This window comes from Canis lupus, chromosome 22, assembly GCF_011100685.1.
Source record: "Canis lupus familiaris isolate Mischka breed German Shepherd chromosome 22, alternate assembly UU_Cfam_GSD_1.0, whole genome shotgun sequence".
NCBI classification, from domain to species: domain Eukaryota; kingdom Metazoa; phylum Chordata; class Mammalia; order Carnivora; family Canidae; genus Canis; species Canis lupus.
In genome coordinates this window covers 50306793-50330143 of record NC_049243.1, presented here as the reverse complement: position 1 = coordinate 50330143, position 23351 = coordinate 50306793, and the positions used below count along the sequence as shown (strand labels likewise).

Sequence of the window (23351 nt, the reverse complement as noted above, 5' to 3'; positions counted from 1 at the left end):
TGGTTTAAAAAAATGACTGAAATAATCCAGCTGGAGTGTATCTGTGAGATGGTAGAAGAAAAACAGAACTGAAAATATAAATTAGGACGAATGTACGCTTCTCACTTTTGTATGCCAAAGATCCTACATGAGAGTGAAGAGTATTTGTCTCCTTCAATGCTATAGCCTCACAATAATTGTCACATAAAGGAATCAGATTGTAGCCTGTTTTGGAGCAGTGAAGAAATAATATCTAAAAATTAGAAAACATGTCATTAAACATGGCATGCCTAAGAAAACATTTTCACAAAAATTTAAACAAATGGATCCATGGGGAGGGGGGGGGTTTCTATCACCTTACCACCCAAAACTATTTATCCATATAAACAGGAAACAGGAAACCACAGGAGGTAAGATACCTACATCCCTTATCGTGGTTTTCAGTTCCCTTTGAGGATTAGGAAATTTGCAGTATTATCTCATCTTAGTTATTTACTATAGACCCTAGACTACACAGTGATTTGTGAGGTTCAAAATAAGATTGGGAAATTGTCCTTGATCACAAGAAACTAGATGGAGAGACAAAACACAAAAAGTAATTTGTCAATGAGAGATTTTATGTTTAGCAAAGGTGGGATATTGTTAGGCAACAGGGCAGTATGTACTAAAGCAATTATAAAATGTCTCCCCAAAAGGAGGTAATGTAGCATTAGATCTGTCAATACATATTACCCAGAAAGACAAGATTCCTTGACAAAACAAACCCAATATAACACAATTGGGAGAGAGGAAGAAACGGCCATAAGCTAGTGACATTATAGTCACAAACTCAATCCAATTTCTGAACTATAATTGAAAATAATGTAAAGCTAAGGTTTTCTACTCAACTTGCTATGCCAAGTTAGTCATTAAATCTCAGATAGAACATATCTTTAATTTGTCACCATGCCATGTAGAAACTAGACCTAGCCATTTGAAGAGGGGAAGAATATTCCACAAAGATGATGTTAAATAATATCAAAAAGCCCAGTCCTTCACCCCTACTTTTTATGGTGTCTCTGCAACTCTGATTAGGATAAATCTTGGGGTGCCAGGAACTGGAAGAAAAAGGTTAAAAAGAGCCAAAAGTTGACATTCCTGGAAAAATCCAAAATAATCAATTTGATGACTATCACCACTCCTTTACTTTACCTGTCTAGACACAAAATTTCCATTAATGTTCTGTCCCAATTTATTATCCATTGGAGTACTTACTCCTGGGTTCAGCTTTTGTCTGTGATGCAGTCCTTTAATTTTCTATTCTTCAGTTGCCATAGGTTTGAAACAGGCCAATCTTCTTAAAACAAACAAAACAAAATTCTCCAAGTTTTTTAAAAGGAGAAAATCTCTTGGCATGAAAAGATTGCTTTAAAAAAAGATACCTCAGGCCCTAGTGGTATTGGCGAGTTCTTCATGCTTCTTATCCTCTCACTGGTTGCCTACTCCCACTACCTGATCTCATAACCCAGACCAAAGATTCATGTGATGCTCCTACTAACACTCCAACTCCGACAGGCATGGACTCTCCGTTTTCTATTTACCTTCCAACTAATGCTTCCAAAAAGAAACTAACTAAATACTACAAGAGAAAAAAATTAGATATTTAGGAAAATACAGAAACTCAGGTTACCAAAGCATCCACCATTCCTACATTTCTGTCCTCAAACCTCAAGGACAGGTCTGGTCTCCTGTCCCCCCAGCAAACAGCAGGTCTTACTTTTCACCATAAAGCAGCAATCGTCTTTCCTTCTAACTCTCCATCACATTTTTGTTCATCAACTCAAACATATACACTCAGTATAACACTATGTGCTAATAAGCACTGATCTGGCTCTGGGGGATACAAAGATAAACAATTCAGAAAGTTCTTTGCTCTCAAGGCACCTACCATCATCTAGTGGAAAAAGATGTGTGAGGACACAGGCACCTAAATATGCATATACATCCAGAACACATACATGTATTAATACACACACAACACGTGAAATGCTGAGGAGTTCCAAATAGAGACAAGAGAAGGACGTGATTGAAGGTGTTTAGGGTTACTTTTCCTTAAAGGCTTCTCTGAGAAAATGGATACTGAAGGCGAGGCCTGCATGAGCTGGAGCCAGCCCCCTGAATAACAGTAAGGGAAGAACATTACTGACAGATGGAATAAGTTGGGAAGTTATACGGTCAGGTTTATGACAATCTCTTTGGCTACTCTGCAAGGTACGAATTGTAGAAGGGCAAAGGTGGACACAGGGAGACTGAGTAGGAAGCTTCTGCAGTGTTCCAAGGGAGAGCCAGCTGTGACCAGGACTCAGGCTGACAGTTGGCTTTAGAGACAGAGTCAGAAAGAATTGCTGGCAATTTGGATACGGATGATAAGAACATGAAAAAGAGTCTAGGAGATACAGCACTTTCTCATTTTGTTATGGATGGCAAGTCTAAAGGAACGATTTCTTTTTACCAACTGACAGCATAATGCTGTCCCATACAAGACATAATATATAAGCTTTCTGCTTCAGGCAAAACCTGTCCCTATACATGATAACATAACCTGATAACATAACCTGAGAACATAAAACCGATAAAATAAATGACACCTTAATGATGCAATTGTCATAAAATATATAATTTTATATAGTTTTTCATCTATGGTGTCTTAAATTAAGATTTCATTAATGACAGAGACAAAAAGTTCTTTGTTTTTGTTTTTTTAATGAAAGTGAATTATTTCTTGAGAAATGTTCTACTCCTAATTTGGTGTACAAATCAGAAATCTCTGCAGAGTCAGAGTATGGTTTTTGTTGGTGGTGGTGATGGTGGTAGTCTTCTTTTATTTTTTTTAAGACGTATTTATTTTAGAGAAAGAGAGAGAGGAACAGTGAAGTGGGGAGGGGCAGAGGGAGAGACAGAATCTCTAGCAGACTCCCTGCTTAGTGAGGAGTCTGACCCAGGGCTCGATCCCAGGACCCGGAGATCGTGACCTGAGCCGAAATCAAGAGTCAGATGCCCATCGGACTGAACCACCTAGGCACCCCTTACCTTCTTTTAAAAACAGTAGGAAAACACTTATAATTAATTGCAAGGCTTTTATTTCCTAAAAGGTTCCAAATTAAAAGAAATGAAAGCTATTTTAAAGAGCAGGATAATCTTCCAGATGGATAGAACAGGATCTGATAATGGGACCTCAAAAGAAAGAAGAACCTGGGTAGGGGAGGGAGTTCCAAGACAGCCAGAAAAGAAATCTCCAGACAGAAGTTTAACATTACAATTACAGAGAAATCAAGTATTATGCATTGCAATTGTTGGAATCTTTTCTTCTCCTTTAATGTAAAATAGTTCAGTTACCATTTTGGTTTGGAGTTTGTGTTTATGTGAGGGAGAGGGGGATCCTTCCTGAAAGTAATAATTTTGAAAAATCCAACGTGGCGATTGCATACAATATTCTACAATTTGGGGACACCTGGGTGGCTCAGTGGTTAAGCATCTGCCTTTGGTTCAGGGCGTGATCCCAGGGTCTGGCATCAAGTCTCACATTAGGCTCCTTGCAGGGACCCTCCTTCTCCCTCTGCCTATGTCTCTGCCTTTCTCTGTATGTCTCTCATGAATAAATAAAATCTTTAAAAACAAAAATCCACAATTTAAATTTACCTGATTGCTTCCTTGTTATAAGATTCAGAATTATAAAAAAATTTTAAATACTACATAACTGATATCATACCCTAATCCTTTTGTGACACCAGAAAGCAAAAAAAAAAAAAAAAAGGGGGGGGGGGGGGAGAAAAAAAAAAACATTTGTCCATTTCCTTATGAAATTTGCTTACTTAAAATGGTGTTCATTAAATTTCCTCATGAAAAATATGCCATTTTGTGTTTATAATTAGCAAATGATCTATATATCGACACTTGTAAACTCTGAATATCCCATACTCATACGATATTCCACTCAATGATAATAATAAACATGAATGATTCTTGCTTTATAGAATTTTTACACTCCTCGGAGCCAAAGGCAGACAATCACTGAGCCACCCAGGTGCCCATAAGTAAATGTATTAATTTATAATTTCAGTAGTAGCAAATCATTTATTTTTACTACTCTAATATATTTCACTGTATAAATATACTGAAGCATTATCCATTCTAGTATGCATAGACATTCAGATTTATACATACAATGCTCCCATGAATATTTCTGAATGTGTTGCTTGAGACCCTATGTAAGAGTTCCCCGAGTTTATGTCTAGAACTCTAACTGTTGGATAGTATGCAACGGCTATAAAGTCTATTAAAAAATCCAATTTCTTGACTATTCTTCATCTCCATGACCACAACACTTATACAAACTACCATCACCTACTTCTTCATAGACTGCCTGCAGTAGCCTCCTAACACAACTCCCTACCACTACATTTGGTCCCCTCAAACTATACAGCAGTCACTGGAATTCTTCAAATATATGTAAGATCACCTCTCTCCTGCCTAAAACATTATGTTTTGTAAGAGCTTATATTGTACCAAGAAATCATAGATGTTTAAAAAAAAGAAAAAGAAAGAAAGAAACGAAACCATAGATGTTTAATGAAATAGAAATAATGAACTCAGGGACAGGAAGCATGGAAGGTACAGAAAGATGGCCTGCCATATACTTACTGAATCACAATACCAGGTAAATCTATGCTTGACTTAAGCCAAGAAAATAAAAAATAAAAAATAAAAAGCCTAAAACGTATTAATATGAACAGCAATTAACTGATCTATCAAACAAAATAAACTTTAACACCTTTTACACAAAGATAACAAAATCCAAATACACAATATAACATTCACAGTGTTTATAATCCAATTAAAAATTAAGAGACATATGGGAGCACCTGGGTGGTGTAGTCAGTTAAGCAAAGACTCTTGGTTTCAACTCAGGTCATGATCTCAGAGTCCTGAGAGGAAGCCCCTCCCTCGGGCTCTGTGAAGAGTCTGCTTAAGACTCTATCCCTCTCCCCCTGCCTCTATCCCCCCCCAATCCCTTGAGGGGCTCACTCACATGCAAGCTCACTTGCTCGCTCTCTCTCAAGTAAATAAATAAATCTTTTTAAGAAATTAAGAGATGTGTGAAAAGGGATGCCTGCAGACTATGTGATTCTTAATCTCTGGGTCATGAGTTTGAGCCCCACATCGGGCATAGTGATTATTTTAAAAAGAGAGAGAGAAACAGACATGTGAAAAGAGGTAAAATGTAATGCACTTCAGGAGGAAGAGTCAACAGAAACAAACCCAGAAATGAAGAACCTTAAAACAGCTATTATAAATTACAGCTATTATAAACACTGTAAATACGGAAAAGGATTTCAAGAAAACTTTATCAACTATACCTCAAGCAAAAATTTTTTTCTGGGGCAACTGGGAGCCTCAGTCAGTTAAGTGGCTGACGTTGATTTCAGCTCAGGTCATGATCACAGAGTCCTGGGCTAGATAGAGCCCTGTGGTGAGATCCACAATCAGTGGGGTGTCTGCTTCAGGATTTTCTCTCTCTCCCTCTCCCTTGCCCTCTGCCCATTCCCATCACTTACTCTCTGTCTCTCTCTAAAATAAGTAAATCTTAAAAAATAATAAATAATAAATAAACAAAGAAACAAAATAAGTAAATCTTTATTTTTTATAAAGATTTTTACTTATTTATGAGAGACAGAGAGAGAGGCAGAGACACAGGCAGAAGGAAAAGCAGACTCCATGTAGGGAGCCTGATGTGGGACTCGATCCCAGGACTCCAGGATCACACCCTGGGACAAAGGCAGGCACTAAACTGCTGAGCCACCCAGGGATCCCCTAAAATAAATAAATCTTTTTTCTTAAAGATTTTATTCATTTATTCATGAGAAACACAGAGAGAGAGAGAGAGGCAGAGACACAGGCAGAAGGAGAAGCAGGCTCCATGCACAAAGCCCGATGTGGGACTTGATCCAGAGACTCCGGGATCGCGCCCTGAGCCAAAGGCAGATGCGCAACCGCTGAGCCACCCAGGCGTCCCTAAATAAATCGTTTTAAAAATCTTTCTAAAACGAAAAAATTATCATGGTGAGAGAAATGGAAATATAAAAAAAAAAATTAAAATTTGAATTCCTAGATATAAAAATAACTGAAAGGAAAAAATCCCAATGTATAAAAAGAATTATACCATGACCAAGTGGGATTTATTCCCATTATGCAACGTTAGTTCAACACTCAAAAACCAATTACTGTAATCCTTCACATCAACAGGCTAAGGAAAAAAAATCTGACATGACCCTATTAGCAGATGGAGAAAAAGCATGACAAAATTCACCCCCATTGAGTTCAGCAAACTATGAATAGAAGGAAAGTCCTTAATAGAAGGAAAGTCCTTCCTAAAGAACATCTACACCTACACCTACCCTTATACTTAATGGTGAGATCATAGAAACTTTCCCCCAAAATAAGGAACAAAGTAAGCATATCCCTTCTCACCACTCCTTTTCAACATCCTTTACAAGTTCAATTTTATGCAATAAGACAAGAAAAAGGTTAAAAAAAAAAGGTAAACACATAATAAATAAAATTCTTCATTAGCAGGTAATATGGTTTCTATAATGAAAACCTCAAAGAATCAAGAACCACCACCACCAAAAAATCTAGAACTAATAAGGCTGCAGGATACAGGGTCAATGTAAAAAAGTTAATTGTATTCCTATGTACCAGCAATGAAAACTTCATATTTGAAATTAAAAACACAATACCATTTATATTAGCCACGCCCCCTAAAAAAGCTTAGGCATAAATCTAACAAAATATGTATGATATCTATATGAGGAAAACTATGAAATTAAGGAAGATCTAAGTAAATGGATAAATATTCACGTGTAAGACACCAATTCTCCTCAACCTGATCTATAGATGCAATGCAATCCCAAACAAAATCCCAGCAAATTATTTTGTGGATATCAACAAACTGATCTTAACATTTATACAGAAAAGCAATACACCCAAATAGCTAATGTTAGAGGAGAATAGCAATTTCAAAAGATTGGTACTACTCAACTTCAAAATGTATTAGAAAAGCTACAGTCAACATAGGATTGATAAAAGAGCATACAACTTAATCAATGGAATAGAGAAACCAAAAACAGACACACACAAATATAGTCAACTGATCTCTGACAAAGAAACAAAAGCAATTCAATAAAGGATAATCTCTTCAACAAATGGTGCTAGAAGTGGAATTTCAGACACAAAAAGTGATCTAGACACAATCCTTAAAAGTTAATTCAGTGGATCTGAGACCCGAATATAAAAACAAAGTTCTAGAAAATAAATAGGAGAAAATTTAGATGACCTTAGGTTTAATAGTTTTTAGATATGATACCAAAAGTACAATTCATAAAAGAAAAACATTGATAACTGAGTTTTATTAAAATGAAACACTTCTCTGTAAAAACAAAAACAAAAAAATAAGAGAATGTAAGCAGGAGTCAAGACTAAAAGAAAACATTTGCAAAACATATATCTGATAAAGAACTTGTATATAAAAGAGAGCTCTTAAAACTCAATAATAAGAAAACCCAATTTAAAAAATCAGTAAAAGATTTAAAGAGACTCCTCTATAAAGAAGATACAGGATGGCAAATAAGCAAATGTAAAGATGCTCAGGACACCTGGGTAGCTCGGCAGCGGTTTGAGTGTCTGCCTTTGGCTCAGGGCGTGATCCTGGGATGCAGGATCGAGCCCCATATTGGGCTCCTTGCAGGAAGCCTGCTTCTCCCTCTACATGTGTCTCTTTCTCTTTTTCTCTCTGTGTGTGTCTCTCATGAATGAATAAATAAAATCTTTAAAAAAAAAAAAAAAAGGTGCTCCACATCTTTGTCTTCAGGGAAATGCAAATTAAAACAAGATACTACTATATGCTTCTCGGAAAGGCTAATATCCAAAACATTCACAATACCAAAAGCTATTAAGGATGCAGAGCAATAGGAGAGCAACAAAAATGCTTATTCACTGCTGGTGGGAATGCAAAATAACCTTACCCTAGGCCTCAGCAGCCATACTCCTAGGTATTTACCCAACTGAGTTGAAAATTTATGTCCACACAAAACCTACACATAAAAATGCTTATATCAACTTTGCTATGATTGCCAAGAACCAGAAACAACCAAGGTATATCTTTCAAAAGGCAAATGGATAAACAATCTGTTGTATATCCATACAAAGGAATATTATTCAACAATTATTTTTTAAAGATTTTATGTATTCGAGACAGAGAGATAGAGAGAGTTAAGTGCACAAGTGAGGGAAGAGGCAGAGGCACGCTCTCTGCTGAGCCAGGAGCCTGATGTGGGGCTCAATCCCAGGACCCAGAGATTATGACCTCACCTGAAGACATACTTAACCATCAGAGGCACCCAGGCACCCCTCAACAATTTTAAAAAATGAGAAATCAAGCCACAAAAAGACATATCAAAGAGGGAGAGGGAGAAGCAGACTTTCCATTGAGCAGGGAGCCTGATACAAAGCTTGATCCCAGGAACCTGAGATCAAGACCTGAGCCAAAGGCAGATGCTTAACTGACTGAGCCAACCAGGCGCGCCCATGAAGGAACTTTTAAATGCATGTAGCTAAGTGAAAAAAGCCCGTCTGAAAAGGCTACATACTGTATGATTCTAAGTATGTAACATTCCGGAAAGGCAAGAGCATAGAATTATAATAAGCAGTATGTGGAGGAAGGGAAAAGAGGGTTGAAAGGTAAAGCACAAGGCAAACTATTGTGAATGAAACTATAATGGTAGATACATGTCATTATGCATTTGTCAAAACACCTAGAACTATACAATACCAACAGGGAAATAATGTAAATTCTGGACTACAGTTAATGTATCATTGTTGGTTTATTAATTGTAACAAGTGCACTACACTAACACAAAGTTTTAACATTTAGAAAACTGCAGAAGGCTTTGGTTGGGAATGTACATGGAACACTATCTACTTAATGAACTGTTCCATTATTCAGTAAATCTAAAACTGTGCTAAAAAACTATTATTAATCATTTAAGGGGGGCTGAAAATTTGAAGACAGTTTACAAAAGAAGATTAATGAATGTGAAAGCATTAAGCATGTGAAAATATACTCAACAGTATTTTGGTATTAGGGAAACAGAATTTTAAATAACAAAGAAATAAAACTACACATCCATTAGAATAACTAAAACTAAAAAGACAAGCAATGTTAAGTGTTTTGCTGGAATAACTGGAACTCTCAAACGCTGCTAGTGGAAATGTAAGATGGGGGAAGGGACATTTCAAAAAGGATAGAAATGTTCTATATCTTAATTGTTACATTTATTAAAATTCACTAAACTAGACATTTCAAATAGCTAGATTTTATTCTTCATAAAGTGTACATCAATAAAAATGATTTTATGAAGCAGACAAAAAAGATCAGACTGCCTACAAAGAAACAAAAATTAGAGCTATGTCTTCAATAGCTATGTAACACAATACCAACATTCCAGCACTTTGCTGATAGAGGACTACTATCAATCTAGATTTGCATATACAGCAAAACTATCTTTCAAGAAAGAATGAAAGACAGTTCATGCAAACAAAAACTGAATTAACTAACCACACTAACTTCTAAAGAGTAACTTCCAGGAAAAACAGAAAGAATCAAAGATGAAAGGAACAATGAACAAAGAAAATAAGCATTTGGGTAAAGCTAAATCAACAATGGATGATTACACCCTATAATAAAGTTTTATTAGTGAAGCAAAAAAATAAGGAAATAAAATATTAAAAAGCATATAAATGGTAAACAGTATTAAAGTACTTCTTTGGTAGTAGGATAAACTTTAGACTGAAATTTAAAATAAGTGAATGTTTTAAAAAGTTTAATATAGGAGAATATAGCCTGAAGGACTATATTCTGAAAGGACACCTGAAGGAATATCTCTGAAATTTAAATGTTTTTTAAGATTTTATTTATTTATTCATGAGAGACACAGAAAGAGTGGCAGAGACATAGGCAAAGGAAGAAGCGGGCTCCCTACGAGGAGCCAGATGCAGAATTTGATCTCGGAACCCCAGGATCACAACCTGAGCAAAGGCAGACAATCACTTAGCCACCCAGGTGTCCAAAGTTGAAATTTCTATAGTAAACACTGAAAGACTAGAACATGAGTGTAAAATTTCCATCATGGTGGAGAGGGGTGGAGGGGAAATGAAATAAAACAGAACAAGAGAAATTTTTAAAGTCACATCAAGAAGTCAAGAAAAAAGAGAAAACAGAATCCAGAAAAGGAACAAAAATAAAAAGCAGATAATAAAAAAATAATAATAATAAATTTTAAAAAGCAGACAATATAAATAAATCAAAATACGGCAGTAAATACAATGAGTATACATGGACTACACTCTGGTCAAAAGACAAATACTCTGAATAGAAACGAAACACCAGGCAATATACTTAAAGAGATTCACCTAAAACAATGGTTCACTGGTTGACTTAAAAGTTGTAAGAACATACAAGGAAAAAAGAAAAATGAGCTGGTGTAGACATATTATCATCACAAAAAATCAGATTAAAAAGCCAAAATTTGCTACACATTGATTAAAAGCAAAGTTAGCCAAGATGACACATTACACTGTTATATTACCCATTAACTTATCTTAAGAATATACAGAGGCAAAACCTAACAAGCAAGGAAGAACTGGGAAATTCACTCTTTCAAAAATTGACCAAATAAATAGCCAAAAAGTCATTACAAGATTTCAACATCCTAATAGGTAGCTTTGACCTGCTGGTTATCTATAAAATATATCACACAATAATTTGAGAATATACATTCTTTTCAGGTACACATGTAATATGTAAAGTGACTTACTCCTTGGCTGTAAAATAATTCTCAACAACTCAGAAAGATTCTAAATTTAAAAAGATCATATTCACTTACCAGAAAGCAATTTAGAAATTAATAGAATAAAAAGTAGAAAATGTTCAGTTATTTTAAAATGCATTCCTAAGAATCATGAGTCAAAAAACCTAATAGAAATCTGGGGCACCTGGCTGGCTCAGATGGTAGAACATGAGACTCTTGATCTCAGGGTTGTGGGTTTAAGCCCCATTTGGGGTATAGAGATTATTTTAAAATAAAATCTATTTAAATAATAAATAAAATTTAAAAACTAAAATCTTAAAAAAAAAACTAAAATCTTTTTTAAAATCTGAAAGTACTCAGAAATGAACAATCATGAAAAATATATATCAAAATTGTGAAATAGTGATTTCTATCCAGATCACCACTTTAAGCCATTCCCCCAGCTACTGAAGTCTTGGTCCTCAGTTTTCTGCCTATGATCTTGCCCCTTCTTAGGGGCAGCCCACATCCAGTGGTAAGCTGATATGGGTGTATAAGGCTCAATCCCATGGCCCTAATTTGAAACAACTATAAAAGACCAGAGCTCTTTGCAGGCTAAGGCCTTTGTTGAGTCTGCATCTCAACTCAATTCAATTTCTCCTTCAGTCTAGTTTCTTTCACTCCCTCACACACGTTGGTCCCAAGAGTATTTCCCCAGTAAAATTCCAGAATCTGTTTCCAAAAGAATCCCACCTGACAGAGGAATACATTTGAAAGGCTATTAGAGTGATTAAGACAAGAGATGAAAGAGAGAGAGAGAGAGAGAGAGAGAAGAGATGACATTAGCTTAAACAGAAAGAGATCAGTAGAGAAATGGAGAGAAGTTGATGAATTCAAGATTTGGGAAATGATGACTATCATGCATAAATAGTGAAACCACATAATGAAATACAACTGAATCATGGGAAAAGCCCAATTGAGCCCTCTCTAATTCCTGCCTCTGTGATCCATGACATTGTAAATGGTAGAACTTCCATCAGCTTTATTCTCTGCATGAGGTTAGCAAGACAGCAGAACTCCTTCCTATCCCACAATGTGACCGATGGGAAGTAAACACATAGGATGAAGAAAAACCCTTCTTTGCTTACGATCACAAGAAAGAGCAATACAAATGTGGAATACTAGTGCTCTTATGAATTAATGACAGCTACATGAACTCAAATATTAGCATATTACTAGAATTTTCCAAGGAAACACAATTCAGAATATACTGGGAAACATGGCTGCCATACAACACTTGGCTACATGGAAAAATTCCTATCATATATACAAAGAGGTAGTTTAAATTCAAGAAATTTGAGGAAATGAATACCATTAACAAATGCATTACCCACTTTGTGTATGTTTGTTCATAATTTTCTCCTAATCTTATTTTTCTTTTAATTACAAATTAGCTATAGTTAATTTCAACATTATCAACTTAGTTTTGCTATACTGTATGGGTTCACGCATTTCAGACCAAAATGATATTCATATGCGTCAGTACTATGTGGGATCTATACTCATCCAGTAACTAGAATATAAACATGTTATATACTGCAGTCCAACTATGAATTATTCATATCTCTGCTACTACTAGAGATATATATAGGTGTATATATCACCTGTATATATCTCAGGTGATCCTTATTATCACTGTATTTTTCCCATGGAAAAACAAAGTGTGAAGTGGACACAGGATATTTTGCCTTTCCTAAGTTGACCATCCACACACATAAACAAACAACAATTTTAGTTTAAGTAAGAATGAACCAATATTGTACATATACAGCTATAATCAAGATATATTACAAGCTAAAGTAAACCAATAACAACATTACTTGTTTTGATTTGGAAAGAAAAGCAATTATTCTTTTTTTTTGGTTGTTAAGATTTTATTTATTTAGTTGACAGAAAGGCAATCATTCTCTTTAGAAAAACTAATCTTGTCTATCTCTCTCCCTCTACTCAGGCAAACAAAAAAATTAGATCCTAACTCTATTTCCGGGAACAGAAATCAAGCACATTTCAAAGTATTGATAGATTAAAGCAAAAGGGGTTCACAGACAGGAAGTTTCCTAACAAAAACCAAAGGTTCCTTGTTTTCATATTATTGTCAGAACATTATGCAGAGTCTTTTGCAATAGAGTAATAGAAAAAAAATGAAAAGAAAAGGAATTCAAGAAAGAATAACAATAAAACAAAAAAATATATGATTAAGGGCTGAGAAAAAAAAGGCAGTGGGAATGAATATGGTAAAAATACAGAGAGAGAACTTGTAAAATCATGCTTAAATTCAAAAGGTGTATACTGGAATAATAAAAGAAAATGTAAGTAAATACCCTAAGTGACAATTGTGGGGCTGGGTTGGGGGTCGGGGAGAGAGGGGATGAAGATCTCTAGTTCCCATCTCCCAGGGATTATCATCCTGACCTCAATCACCACATTACTTCAACAATGGGAAAACAATGAAGTAAAATACCTCACTTTTTATCGGATTTCACAAAGAATACTTTAAAATTATTATCTTCAACATAACTTCTCCTTAGGCATTTATTAAATCTCCTTAGCATATTAAACATATCGAGGATCAAACTGGAAAATAAATTAACAGGATGTGAGATTGTGATGGTCTAAATTATAATATTTTTTAATATATCTTCAACCACACAGTTGTATACTACATGTGAAAAATTTTCTAAGTGGGATGAAAGAGAAGAAATAAAAGATTTGGTGGCTTAGCCAAGTATTTTTATCCCTCTTAAGTACAAGCAATTTGTCTTTATTTATTTAAAAAAACACACAAACAAATATGAGTAATGTTTTTTATGTAATGCCAAGTCAAAAGGAAGATGGGAAGAATAGACAAAGGAAAACAGCCAAGGCATAGAAGAAAGGATGACCAAAGCCCTTACATACTCATGAGAGACAGAGGCCAAGGCTTATAAAGACTACTATCAAAAAGAAACAAATGGAAGGGGGCACCTGTCTGGCTCAGTCAGTAGAACATAGGACTCTTGATCTCAGGGTTATAATTTAGAGCCCCACATTGGGTATAGAGGGAGGGGGGAAGGGAGGAAGAGAGGGAAGGAAGAAAGAAAAAGACATAGAATCTATCTTGCAAAGAATGTAAGACGTCACCAGAGACAAGGACAAGGCAATAAGGTTCAGTCACATAATCTTATACATCTGAATCTTAGATTCCTAAAAACTTCCATTAGCCCAGTCTAATGAATCCAAGAACAACCTACAAGAATTGCTGGGTAGTAGTCGTTAATAAGCACAAACTAAATTTACTTGAAAAATCAGATTATTTTTTAATTACCTATTTACAGAGAGTTTATAATGGATTACTTAATATTCCTGTTCTTCCCAGGTATATCCATTACAAAATTAAAGATTAAAGGAAAAGAAATAAGAAATTACTGTCAAATTATGGTCTATAAATATTGTAGAAAATAATTTCTACATACATGATTATTTAATTCATTTGTATACTGATACAACATTTTTATTTAGATTTGTTCACTGAATAACCACTTCCTGAATACATACTATGGGATAAGCATTGTGTTAAGTACTAGAAATACAAAAGGAAAGTAACCTACTTGGTCACTATCTATAAAACAGTAACTAAATGAACATAAAACAATCATTTGCAAAGATAAACAGAATCTGTATAATGCAGGGACTGTATAGATATTTTGGTTACTATTTGCATGGGATATCTTTTTCCATCCTTCCACTTTTGATCTATTTCTGTCTCTGGATCTAAGTAAGTGTCTTGTCAACAACATATAGTTGGGTTGTATTTTTTATCCATTCTGTCAATGTCTGGCCTAGTGAGATATCACTTCACACACACTGTGATGGCCATTATTTAAAAAAAAAAAAAAAACTGAACATAACAAATGTTGGCAAAGATGTCAAGAAACTGGAACATTGCTGGTAGGAATGTAAAAATGGTCCAGCCACTGAGGAAAGAGTTTGGCAGTTCCTTAAAAAGTTAAACACAGGGGATCCCTGGGTGGCGCAGCGGTTTAGCGCCTGCCTTTGGCCCAGGGCGTGATCCTGGAGACCCGGGATCGAATCCCACGTCGGGCTCCCGGTGCATGGAGCCTGCTTCTCCCTCTGCCTATGTCTCTGCCTCTCTCTCTCTCTCTCTCTCTGTGACTATCATAAATAAAAATTAAAAAAAAAAAAAGTTAAACACAGAATTACCATGTAACCCAGCAATTCCACAAACAGGTATACACCCTGAAGAATTAAAGCTGGTTATCCAAATACATGTAGATGCATGTTCACCATAGTCAAGGAGGAAATGACCCAACTGTTTATCCACAGGTGAATGGACAAACATAAAGTGGTATACACATAGAATAGAATATTACTCAGTCATTACTCAGTCATAAAAAGGAATGAAGCCCCAATACACAGTAAACCATGGATGAACTTTGAAAACAACTCTAAGTGAAAGAAGCCAGACACAAAAGGTGCCATTTTTACAAATCAATCAGAATAAGCAAATCCATAGAATCAGAAAGTAAATTAGTGGTTGACCAGGGCTGGAGGGGCATAAGCAGATGAGTACTAAGGAGTAGATTCTGTTGGGGGTAATAAAAATGTACTGGAATCAGACAATGGTGGTGGTCGCACAACACTGTGAATATACAAAAACCAACTTACTGCACACTTGGAAAGATTGACTTTTATAGTATTTAAATTTTATCTCAATTTTTAAAAATCAAACCTTTAGTATAAAAACTTAGAACTAGTTGCCTCTGGACCTGAGGAGGATGGTGAGAACTGATGTGGAAAGAACATGAGGGAACTCTCTGGGGTGACAGTCATGTCCAATACCTCGGTGAGATTTTAGGACACACAGATGTATGCATACATCGAAATCAGCAAATGTATAATTAAGATTAGTTCATGTTACTGTATATAAATTTTGTCTCAGAATAACAAAACTGGGGGCACCTGGTGGCTCAGTGGTTGAGCTTCTGCCTTTGGCCCAGGTCATGATCCGAGGGTCCTAGGATCAAGTCCCACATCAGGCTGCCTGTGGGGAGCCTGCTTCTCCCTCTGCCTATGTCTCTGCCTCTCTCTGTGTGTCTCTCATGAATAAATAAATAAAATCTTTTTTTAAAAAACAAAACTTTTTAAAAAATAATAAAAAATAAAAAGTCAAAAAAAAACACAAAACTGTATATAGATATCGAATTCAGTTAATGACTTCTATGTTAAAGTATTTAGTGGGATACATATCTGCAACTGTACTTTGAAATGCTGTATGATTGAAAATGTATGATTTCAAAATGTTGTATGATAGAAAAATTTCAAAATACTATATTGAGGGAAAAAGTAATGAACAAGAAAAATATCATTGCAGAGACGGAGAATACGGTTATAAGAGGAATGATTGAGTGGCAATATCAGAGTATCTTCTGTTGAAGAAATGACATGTCAGCCAAGATATGAATGGCTATAAGGAGCCATCTAGGGACACCTGGGTGGCTCAGTGGTTGGGCATCTGCCTTTGGCTCAGGACGTGATCCTCGGTCCGGGGATCAAGTCCCGCATCGGGCTCCCTGCGAGGAGCCTCCTGCTCCCTCTGCCTGTGTCTCTGCCTCTCTCTCTGTTTCTCCTGAATAAACAAATAAAATCTTAAAAAAAAAGGGGGGGGGGGCCATCTATGTGAAAACATCAGCTAGAGTACTCCAGACTCCCACCCCACCCCACCCCCAAAAAAGCCTAATTCTAAGGCTCTGAAGTCTGGTGTATTCAAGAAAGCCAGTGTAACTAAAGCACAGCAGGCGATGAAGGGAGTAGTATAAAATGAGATTGAAGAGAAAGGCAGATGCCAAATCATTTGGGGTTTGTAGTCAGGGTAAGGAATTTTGATTTTATCTAAATGCAAGGAAAAGCCATTAGAGGGCTTAAAGCAGATACGGTGTGGGATGAGATGGGGGTGTGTCCTTATTACTTAGAGTTTTAAAATATCACACTGACAGTTATGTGAAGAATGACTTTGAAGTATTTAAGAAAAGAAGTAGAGAAACTATTGTCACAGTCCCTCCAAGGACAATGGTAGTTTGCAAGAGAGTACTGGTAGTAAAAAGATAGTGAGTAGTGAATATGGGAAGTATTCTGAATGAAGGATTGACAGTATCTATTGATATATTGACAATGGGACGACAGGGCAACGACACCAGGATAGATCTTGGGTTTTAGCTTTAGCCACTGAGTAAATGGAGTGACATTTACCAAGATGTAGAAACTTTGGGTGAAGCAGGCTTAGAGTATGGTGAATCTGAGGATCAAAAATAATATATTATTTAAATCGGGCATGATTTGTGGCTATAAGAAAAACAGGTAAAAGAAAAGAATCAGAATTATCCAGAAGTCGTTAAAGGACAAGTTTTATATTTACAATATATCTATGGGTTTTGGGGTGGGGGGTTGGTTTTTTTTTTTTACGAATCAATTCGGGCCTTTGATTAAATAAAAAGATCAAACTTTAATGCAAATCAAGCTCACTGATTACCATTGTCAATCTCTGGGGTTAAAGATAAACTGGGGATCAATAGCCCTGTATCTCTAAACTTAGGTCAAAGGAAAAAAAAAATCAGGAGTGAGAATGAGAGAGATGAGGAAGACCAAAAAACAAGCACACAGAAGTAACATATTAAGCCTTAACAGTCTCTCACCCTGTCACTGATAAGAGAAGGTTTCTTCAATTCCACATATCACATGTGTAAGTGCCTTACAGTACCTTACACAAAGTAGTAACTCAAATTTGAGCTCTCATCACGTAATCTCATTAGTTTAGCAAAAGTATAATGAAAACTCGATAGTCTTTGGAGCTAAATGAACCTAAATTTAAAGCAGGCCCACCACTCAGTAGGTCTAAGACCTTGAGCAAAGTACTTACCATCTCTAATCCTTGGTTTCTTAAATGTAAAAAATAATTAACCCAAAAATTTGCATTAAAAATAACATTCACAAAGTGCCTGATTCATGGAAAATATACTCCATAAACAAAAGCTACTATTATGTAAAAGACACCTAATTCATCAGTGCTTAAGGCAGCTAGCTTCCTCCTTTGTCCTCAAAGATTCCCGTTTCCATGAGAGAAGACACAAGAGAGAAGGAAACCACAGAAAAGATGGTCAATTTAATTTTCTCCATGTAACACAGAAAGAAGTAGACAGAGAAATCTGTGAATAGATATTTATGACATGGACAATTTGCTACCTATAAATGGACAAGTTCAAAAGTTTGATTATAATTCAGTTGTCTAGAACTAGGAGCACATTTTCCTATGAAATCAATGTTTAATTCAACTCTTGGATGAATTCACAAAAGCCCATCAAAATCATAATGTAGTTAAAATGTGATAGATCTCAATAAAATTAGTAGAAAACAAAACTGATGAATCACCAAACAAAACAGAATACCAAGAGACTAATAATATGTAATTTCATTTATTTTAGAAGCTGGCACTTGAGGGAAGAGGTTTTATGGGAGGCTTCTGAGGTGATTCAGAAAGGTTTTCAGGGAAATTCCAAATGCTTTATAAAGCTGATGACCCTAGTTCTCTATTATGTTTTATTTCACGTCAAGTTTTACGGCTTCCCTTTCTTTCAGTATAAGCAAAACTCCAGCACTCCTACACTTAACAGCCATGATTACGATCATTTATTTCACAAATGAGAAGGCGTAATTGGAGAAGAATTAGAAGATAGGAAAGAGGAAGGAGTCATAAAGGTTATGCCTCAATATAAAGAAAAGAGCCTGAGATCAAATTAGGTAACCTCGGGAGTAAGCTCAAAGGGAAGTAAAGCACAGCATTAAAATATTAAGGGAGGAAAGCCAAATGATGAGAACTATTCAGAGTCCCATTATGATTAACTAATTATTTTAAAGGTCACAGATTATTTAAAAAAAAAAAAAAGGTAAAAGACATGAAAGCAAGCAATCTGCAGCCTGCCATTTATACAAAAGAAATGCTCAAGAGTGGAAGAGTCATAATTCAAAATATGGCATGCCAATGTAATTCAAGATTTTCTTCTAATCTCTTTCATTTCTCTAAATTCCTCCAAACAGTCTTTCAATTAGCAATGATCGCGCCTCAGATAAACCTATTGGCTACAATACTGCCACTGCACGAAGCTCCTCCAAATAGTCTGTCCTTTCTATGTAGATACTGTTGTGCTAATAGTATTAATCTATCTTATTATGGATAACAATACTGTCTAAACTAGAACCAAAAAGATGACTTTTTAAATCTAAGAGTATATAATAGAATAAAATGAAATTACTTTAAAAAAAAAAAGTCTCCCCAAAAGCCAGCAGGTACCCAACATGCCTCTTAGGCTGCGAGGAATGCAACCGATTTCAAACCTCAAAGGCAGCTTTTGATTTTCTCAAAGAATAAACCACAAATCATTTCCATGTAGTCCAGCTTATTCAGCAATCTAGCAAATCTTCCTGTGAAGTAGTAAAATGCTTTTTGAAAATGTTGATATGTCTGAAGAAATGATTAAGGAAGAGACATAGTTATAAGATAAAGTAAAATTTTCTAAGACCTGGTCTTAAGTCCAAATCTCCATCGGCAGCAGCAATGTTTGCAAAACAAAGAACAAAACACACTTAACCATGAGCCAAACCAAAATAATTTAGCCAGACCCAACTAGACACAGGGACCCAGAAACCAAGCAACTTTCCAGGTCACTGCAGACCTGTTAAGCTAGCCAGAACTGACTGTGAAGAATGTATTTACTAACTCAATTACTTTCAGAAATAAGATATATATCACAACTATGTAAATTTTGCCAAATCAAATGCTCTCCCAGTGAATAAAATCATTCTAAATAATCGATCTTAATGAGAAAACAAGACTAGAGAATGTTAAAGTAGGATGCTGAAAAGTTTAGTCCTACCCATGTAGGAAAGCTAAGATGCTGAGATTTCCTGATTGCCAGGCACTGATTCTCTCACATACCTACAATGTTCTGTCAAATGTATATAAATAGTAATCAGATTAATACAATTATAGTTACTGAGTAGCATTACTAATCCCTGATAACAATATGCCCTCATACATTTTTTTAAGTTAGTAGATACTGAAAATAGAATCAATGTCATGAGCAATAGGGACAGTTTTTAGAATATTCCATTCTGATTTCTCGTATTCTTTTTCCTAGCAAGATTTTTAAAAGTAGATATTTAACATCTTAAGAAAAGGTAAAAACTCCAAGAGCCTTGACAAATAGGAAATCTTCATTTTAACCTTTCATTTCTTTAAACTTTAAGAAGTTGTATTTAACTAGTACATAAAATTTATATCACATTGAAGCTCAAGTGTTAAGACAATTTCTTCTTTTAACTAGCAAGTGATTTTCAACTTACAAAAGGGCTATAATTAAAGTCAAATTACTCTTTAAAGTTCACTTTCATAATAGAACACGTAATTCACCTGATAAATTTTTCCAAAGGGACAAGTAATCAAAATCCAAAAAGTATTAAAATATTATTTGCTCTATGGGGTTACTTATTACATGTTTACTCAACCATATCTGCTGCTGCTGAAAGACCTAGAAACTCTACCAAAGTTAATTTAAGAACTTACCAATTTCCCTTGCAATTCTGACAGCTTCATCTGCATCCTGTAAAAGCAGGAAATGAGACCCAACATTAATCCCATCAGCCATTGCACAATGTCTTTAGGGCAGTCATATATTGCACTACTGTCTCCAATGATTCATTTAATGTTCAATTTTACAACCTTCTAACTCTTTTCATTCAGAGAAATGTAAAATTAATACCATAAGTGGAATGTAAATTCTACCTCATCATTATTATATTAAGAAACTCAAAGCAGTTCGAAATGAGCTGGCAGGAAGCACTACTAGAATTGCCAAATGACTTGGTGCAGTTGCTGGAATTTAACAGCAGAATTTAGATGTTTACAATCAATACTGAATCATAAATCAGATCATTAAAGCTTGTCTACAGCCAGCTTGTTTCTGTCCCTCTGATATTTATATGTCATGTTTTCCTGGATTCTGTCAGCAGGGGGAGTTGATTCTCTATTGTTTGGGAGAGGCTCAAGATTTTCCAGAAATAAAAGGTAAAGTTCCAGTATCTACAGAAACTGCCAACTGTCCCCCCAAAAAATTCCTTTAGTAGTCTCCATTACTTTTTCCTTTCCTTCTTGTCCTTTTCTCTCAGGTACATATTTTATCTTTACTAGGCACATCTTGTTATGTAATTTAAAACCTTAAATTCCATGAGCCAACTTGTGGGAGGAAACTCTGATAAAGCCAAGGAAAGCAAATGCTTTCCAAAACAGTACAAGGTAAGAGTTGATGATGTAAGGATTAATTATTGCTAAATATCAACCAATGCAACCGAAAGAAGAAAAAGTTTCCTCAGATCTAAACCATTTCATTGATCACTAACTCTTACCTAGCACAGGACACTCCTGATACACTTCCCCATGAACAATATGGAGAAAGCTAAAATGTGGCTTTTCTTTACAACTCAGGGATATAAACTGATCACAAGGAATGACAATATTTTGAAACCATTAGCTAGTGAGAATGCATGAATTTTCAAAAAAAATAACTTTAAAATACTAAAGTGAAGGCTGGTATTTTGTAAGCCTTTAAGCCAGCAATTTAAAAATGTAGTGTAACACCATGTCAGAATCCTCCCCCAAAAGGAGGGGCAGGGGATGTTTATAACTGGTTCATTTATGTCTAATAAAAAAAAAATCTTCCTTAAAAGTCTTCAGTACCTAATAACATCCCCTGAATAAGGAGGTTGGCAGGGGAAGTTGTCAGAAAAATTTAATTTCCTTTCATTAGCCAGTCTGCTCCACAAATAGGTGCTTGTTAAGTTCAAAGCGGTCCTGAAAGCGACATCAGTTTTAAGTCTTTTTTTTTTCCTACTCCAAGCAGTCACATCTGCTAATGAGATTTTCCAAATAACAATTGTTCTCAAGTCAGAGATAAATCTATACCTCCCACTCTACTCTCCCAAAAATCAAGGATTACTGCTTTATGACACCTTGCTGTTTTTGCTGGCCCTACATTCTCCAAATTTTAGCTTAAAGGGACAAAAATCCATGAAAAGGGTCATTTAAGAATGTTAGTGGTTTCCACACATTGAGTTTGAAGGTTCTTTGTTCAAGCCAGTGACAGTTATTGGAGAATACTTCCCCTTAATAGCCTCTCTGTCAGGAAGTGTTAAACCTGCCAAATGCGGACAATTAGTGCCTCGCGAACAAAATACAGGAAGAGCGCTGGCTGATGGAGACTGGATTATAAGAAGCCTAAAAGGAAAAGTTTTAACATGTCTTTTATTTCAAATGTGTAACAGCATATTTGCAAAATATATTTGGAGAGAAAATAAACTACTGTCACAAAAGTCCGTTAGCTTGAGAGAACTGACAAACAGGCAAATGTTAAAAGATAATTCACAGAATTCATTAGTTATATTTATTATATACACATTACGGATATATGTGTGTACATACATATATCTGTTTACACAAACCAAAACTTCTAAAAATTTTTTGACTGTCATAATTCATAACTTCAATATACTGCCACAAAACAATCTTTTCTTTTAACTAACAGATATGTTTCCTTACTATGATGCAATATTTGGGACATACTTTTTTTAAAAAATCATTGTTTATCTAAGATTCAGATTTAACTGGGCAACCTGTGTTTTCAGCTGTCACTCTTAAGAATATTTCCTACTATGAAAAGCAAATTTTACTCAATGAACTTCCAAGTAAAATCAAACCGCCTTAAAAATTAGGTTTTCATTTGTTATTCATTTATCCCAAGATATTTTATTCAGGATATATTATATATTGGACATTTAAAAACTATTACCAGTTCCAACAAGAAACTATTAAATATACTCATCTCTAATATGTTCTTTTAGTACATTTATTTAGGTATCATCAGGCAATATAAAGAGATTAAAAAGCCCCATATAGCTCCAAATTCAATGGCAATGACATATCACACATTATAACTTTCCTTTAAGACTACAGACAGAAAAACATTTTTTAATTAAAACCCCTGAATCAACAAGAAAAAAGACCAACAATTGTCAGGAAAAATGGCCAAAAAATTAAATGAGAAGTTTCCGTAAAATGAAATCCAAAAGAATATATGAAATATGTTCAACTTGAGTCATAATTATAGGCATTTAAGCTAAAACAATGAGAGACCACGTTCGATCTGCCAAAGTCTGCCAATAGTCAGAAGTGAAGACCTGAAGGTAAGCAGACATGACTCTCACTACTGATGTCATATGAAATGGTGTGATCTTTTTTTGAAAAGAATTGTCTAGTATCCATCAAAAATTTGGAGACCTACGTTTTTCTTTTTTTGTAAGCTGTCCTATAGATACATGCACAAGCAT

General features: G+C 35.3%; 1 protein-coding gene across 5 annotated transcripts in view; it reads right to left on the bottom strand.

Annotated features, from left to right (window-relative positions):
- PCCA (propionyl-CoA carboxylase subunit alpha) overlaps positions 1-23351 on the bottom strand; it is a 462758-nt gene that overhangs the window by 260365 nt on the left and 179042 nt on the right. For all 5 annotated transcript variants that reach the window (XM_038569960.1, XM_038569959.1, XM_038569962.1 and 2 more), the window contains one exon: positions 20536-20572. In XM_038569960.1, coding sequence (XP_038425888.1) covers positions 20536-20572 — 37 coding nt within the window. The remainder of the gene's footprint in view (positions 1-20535; positions 20573-23351) is intronic.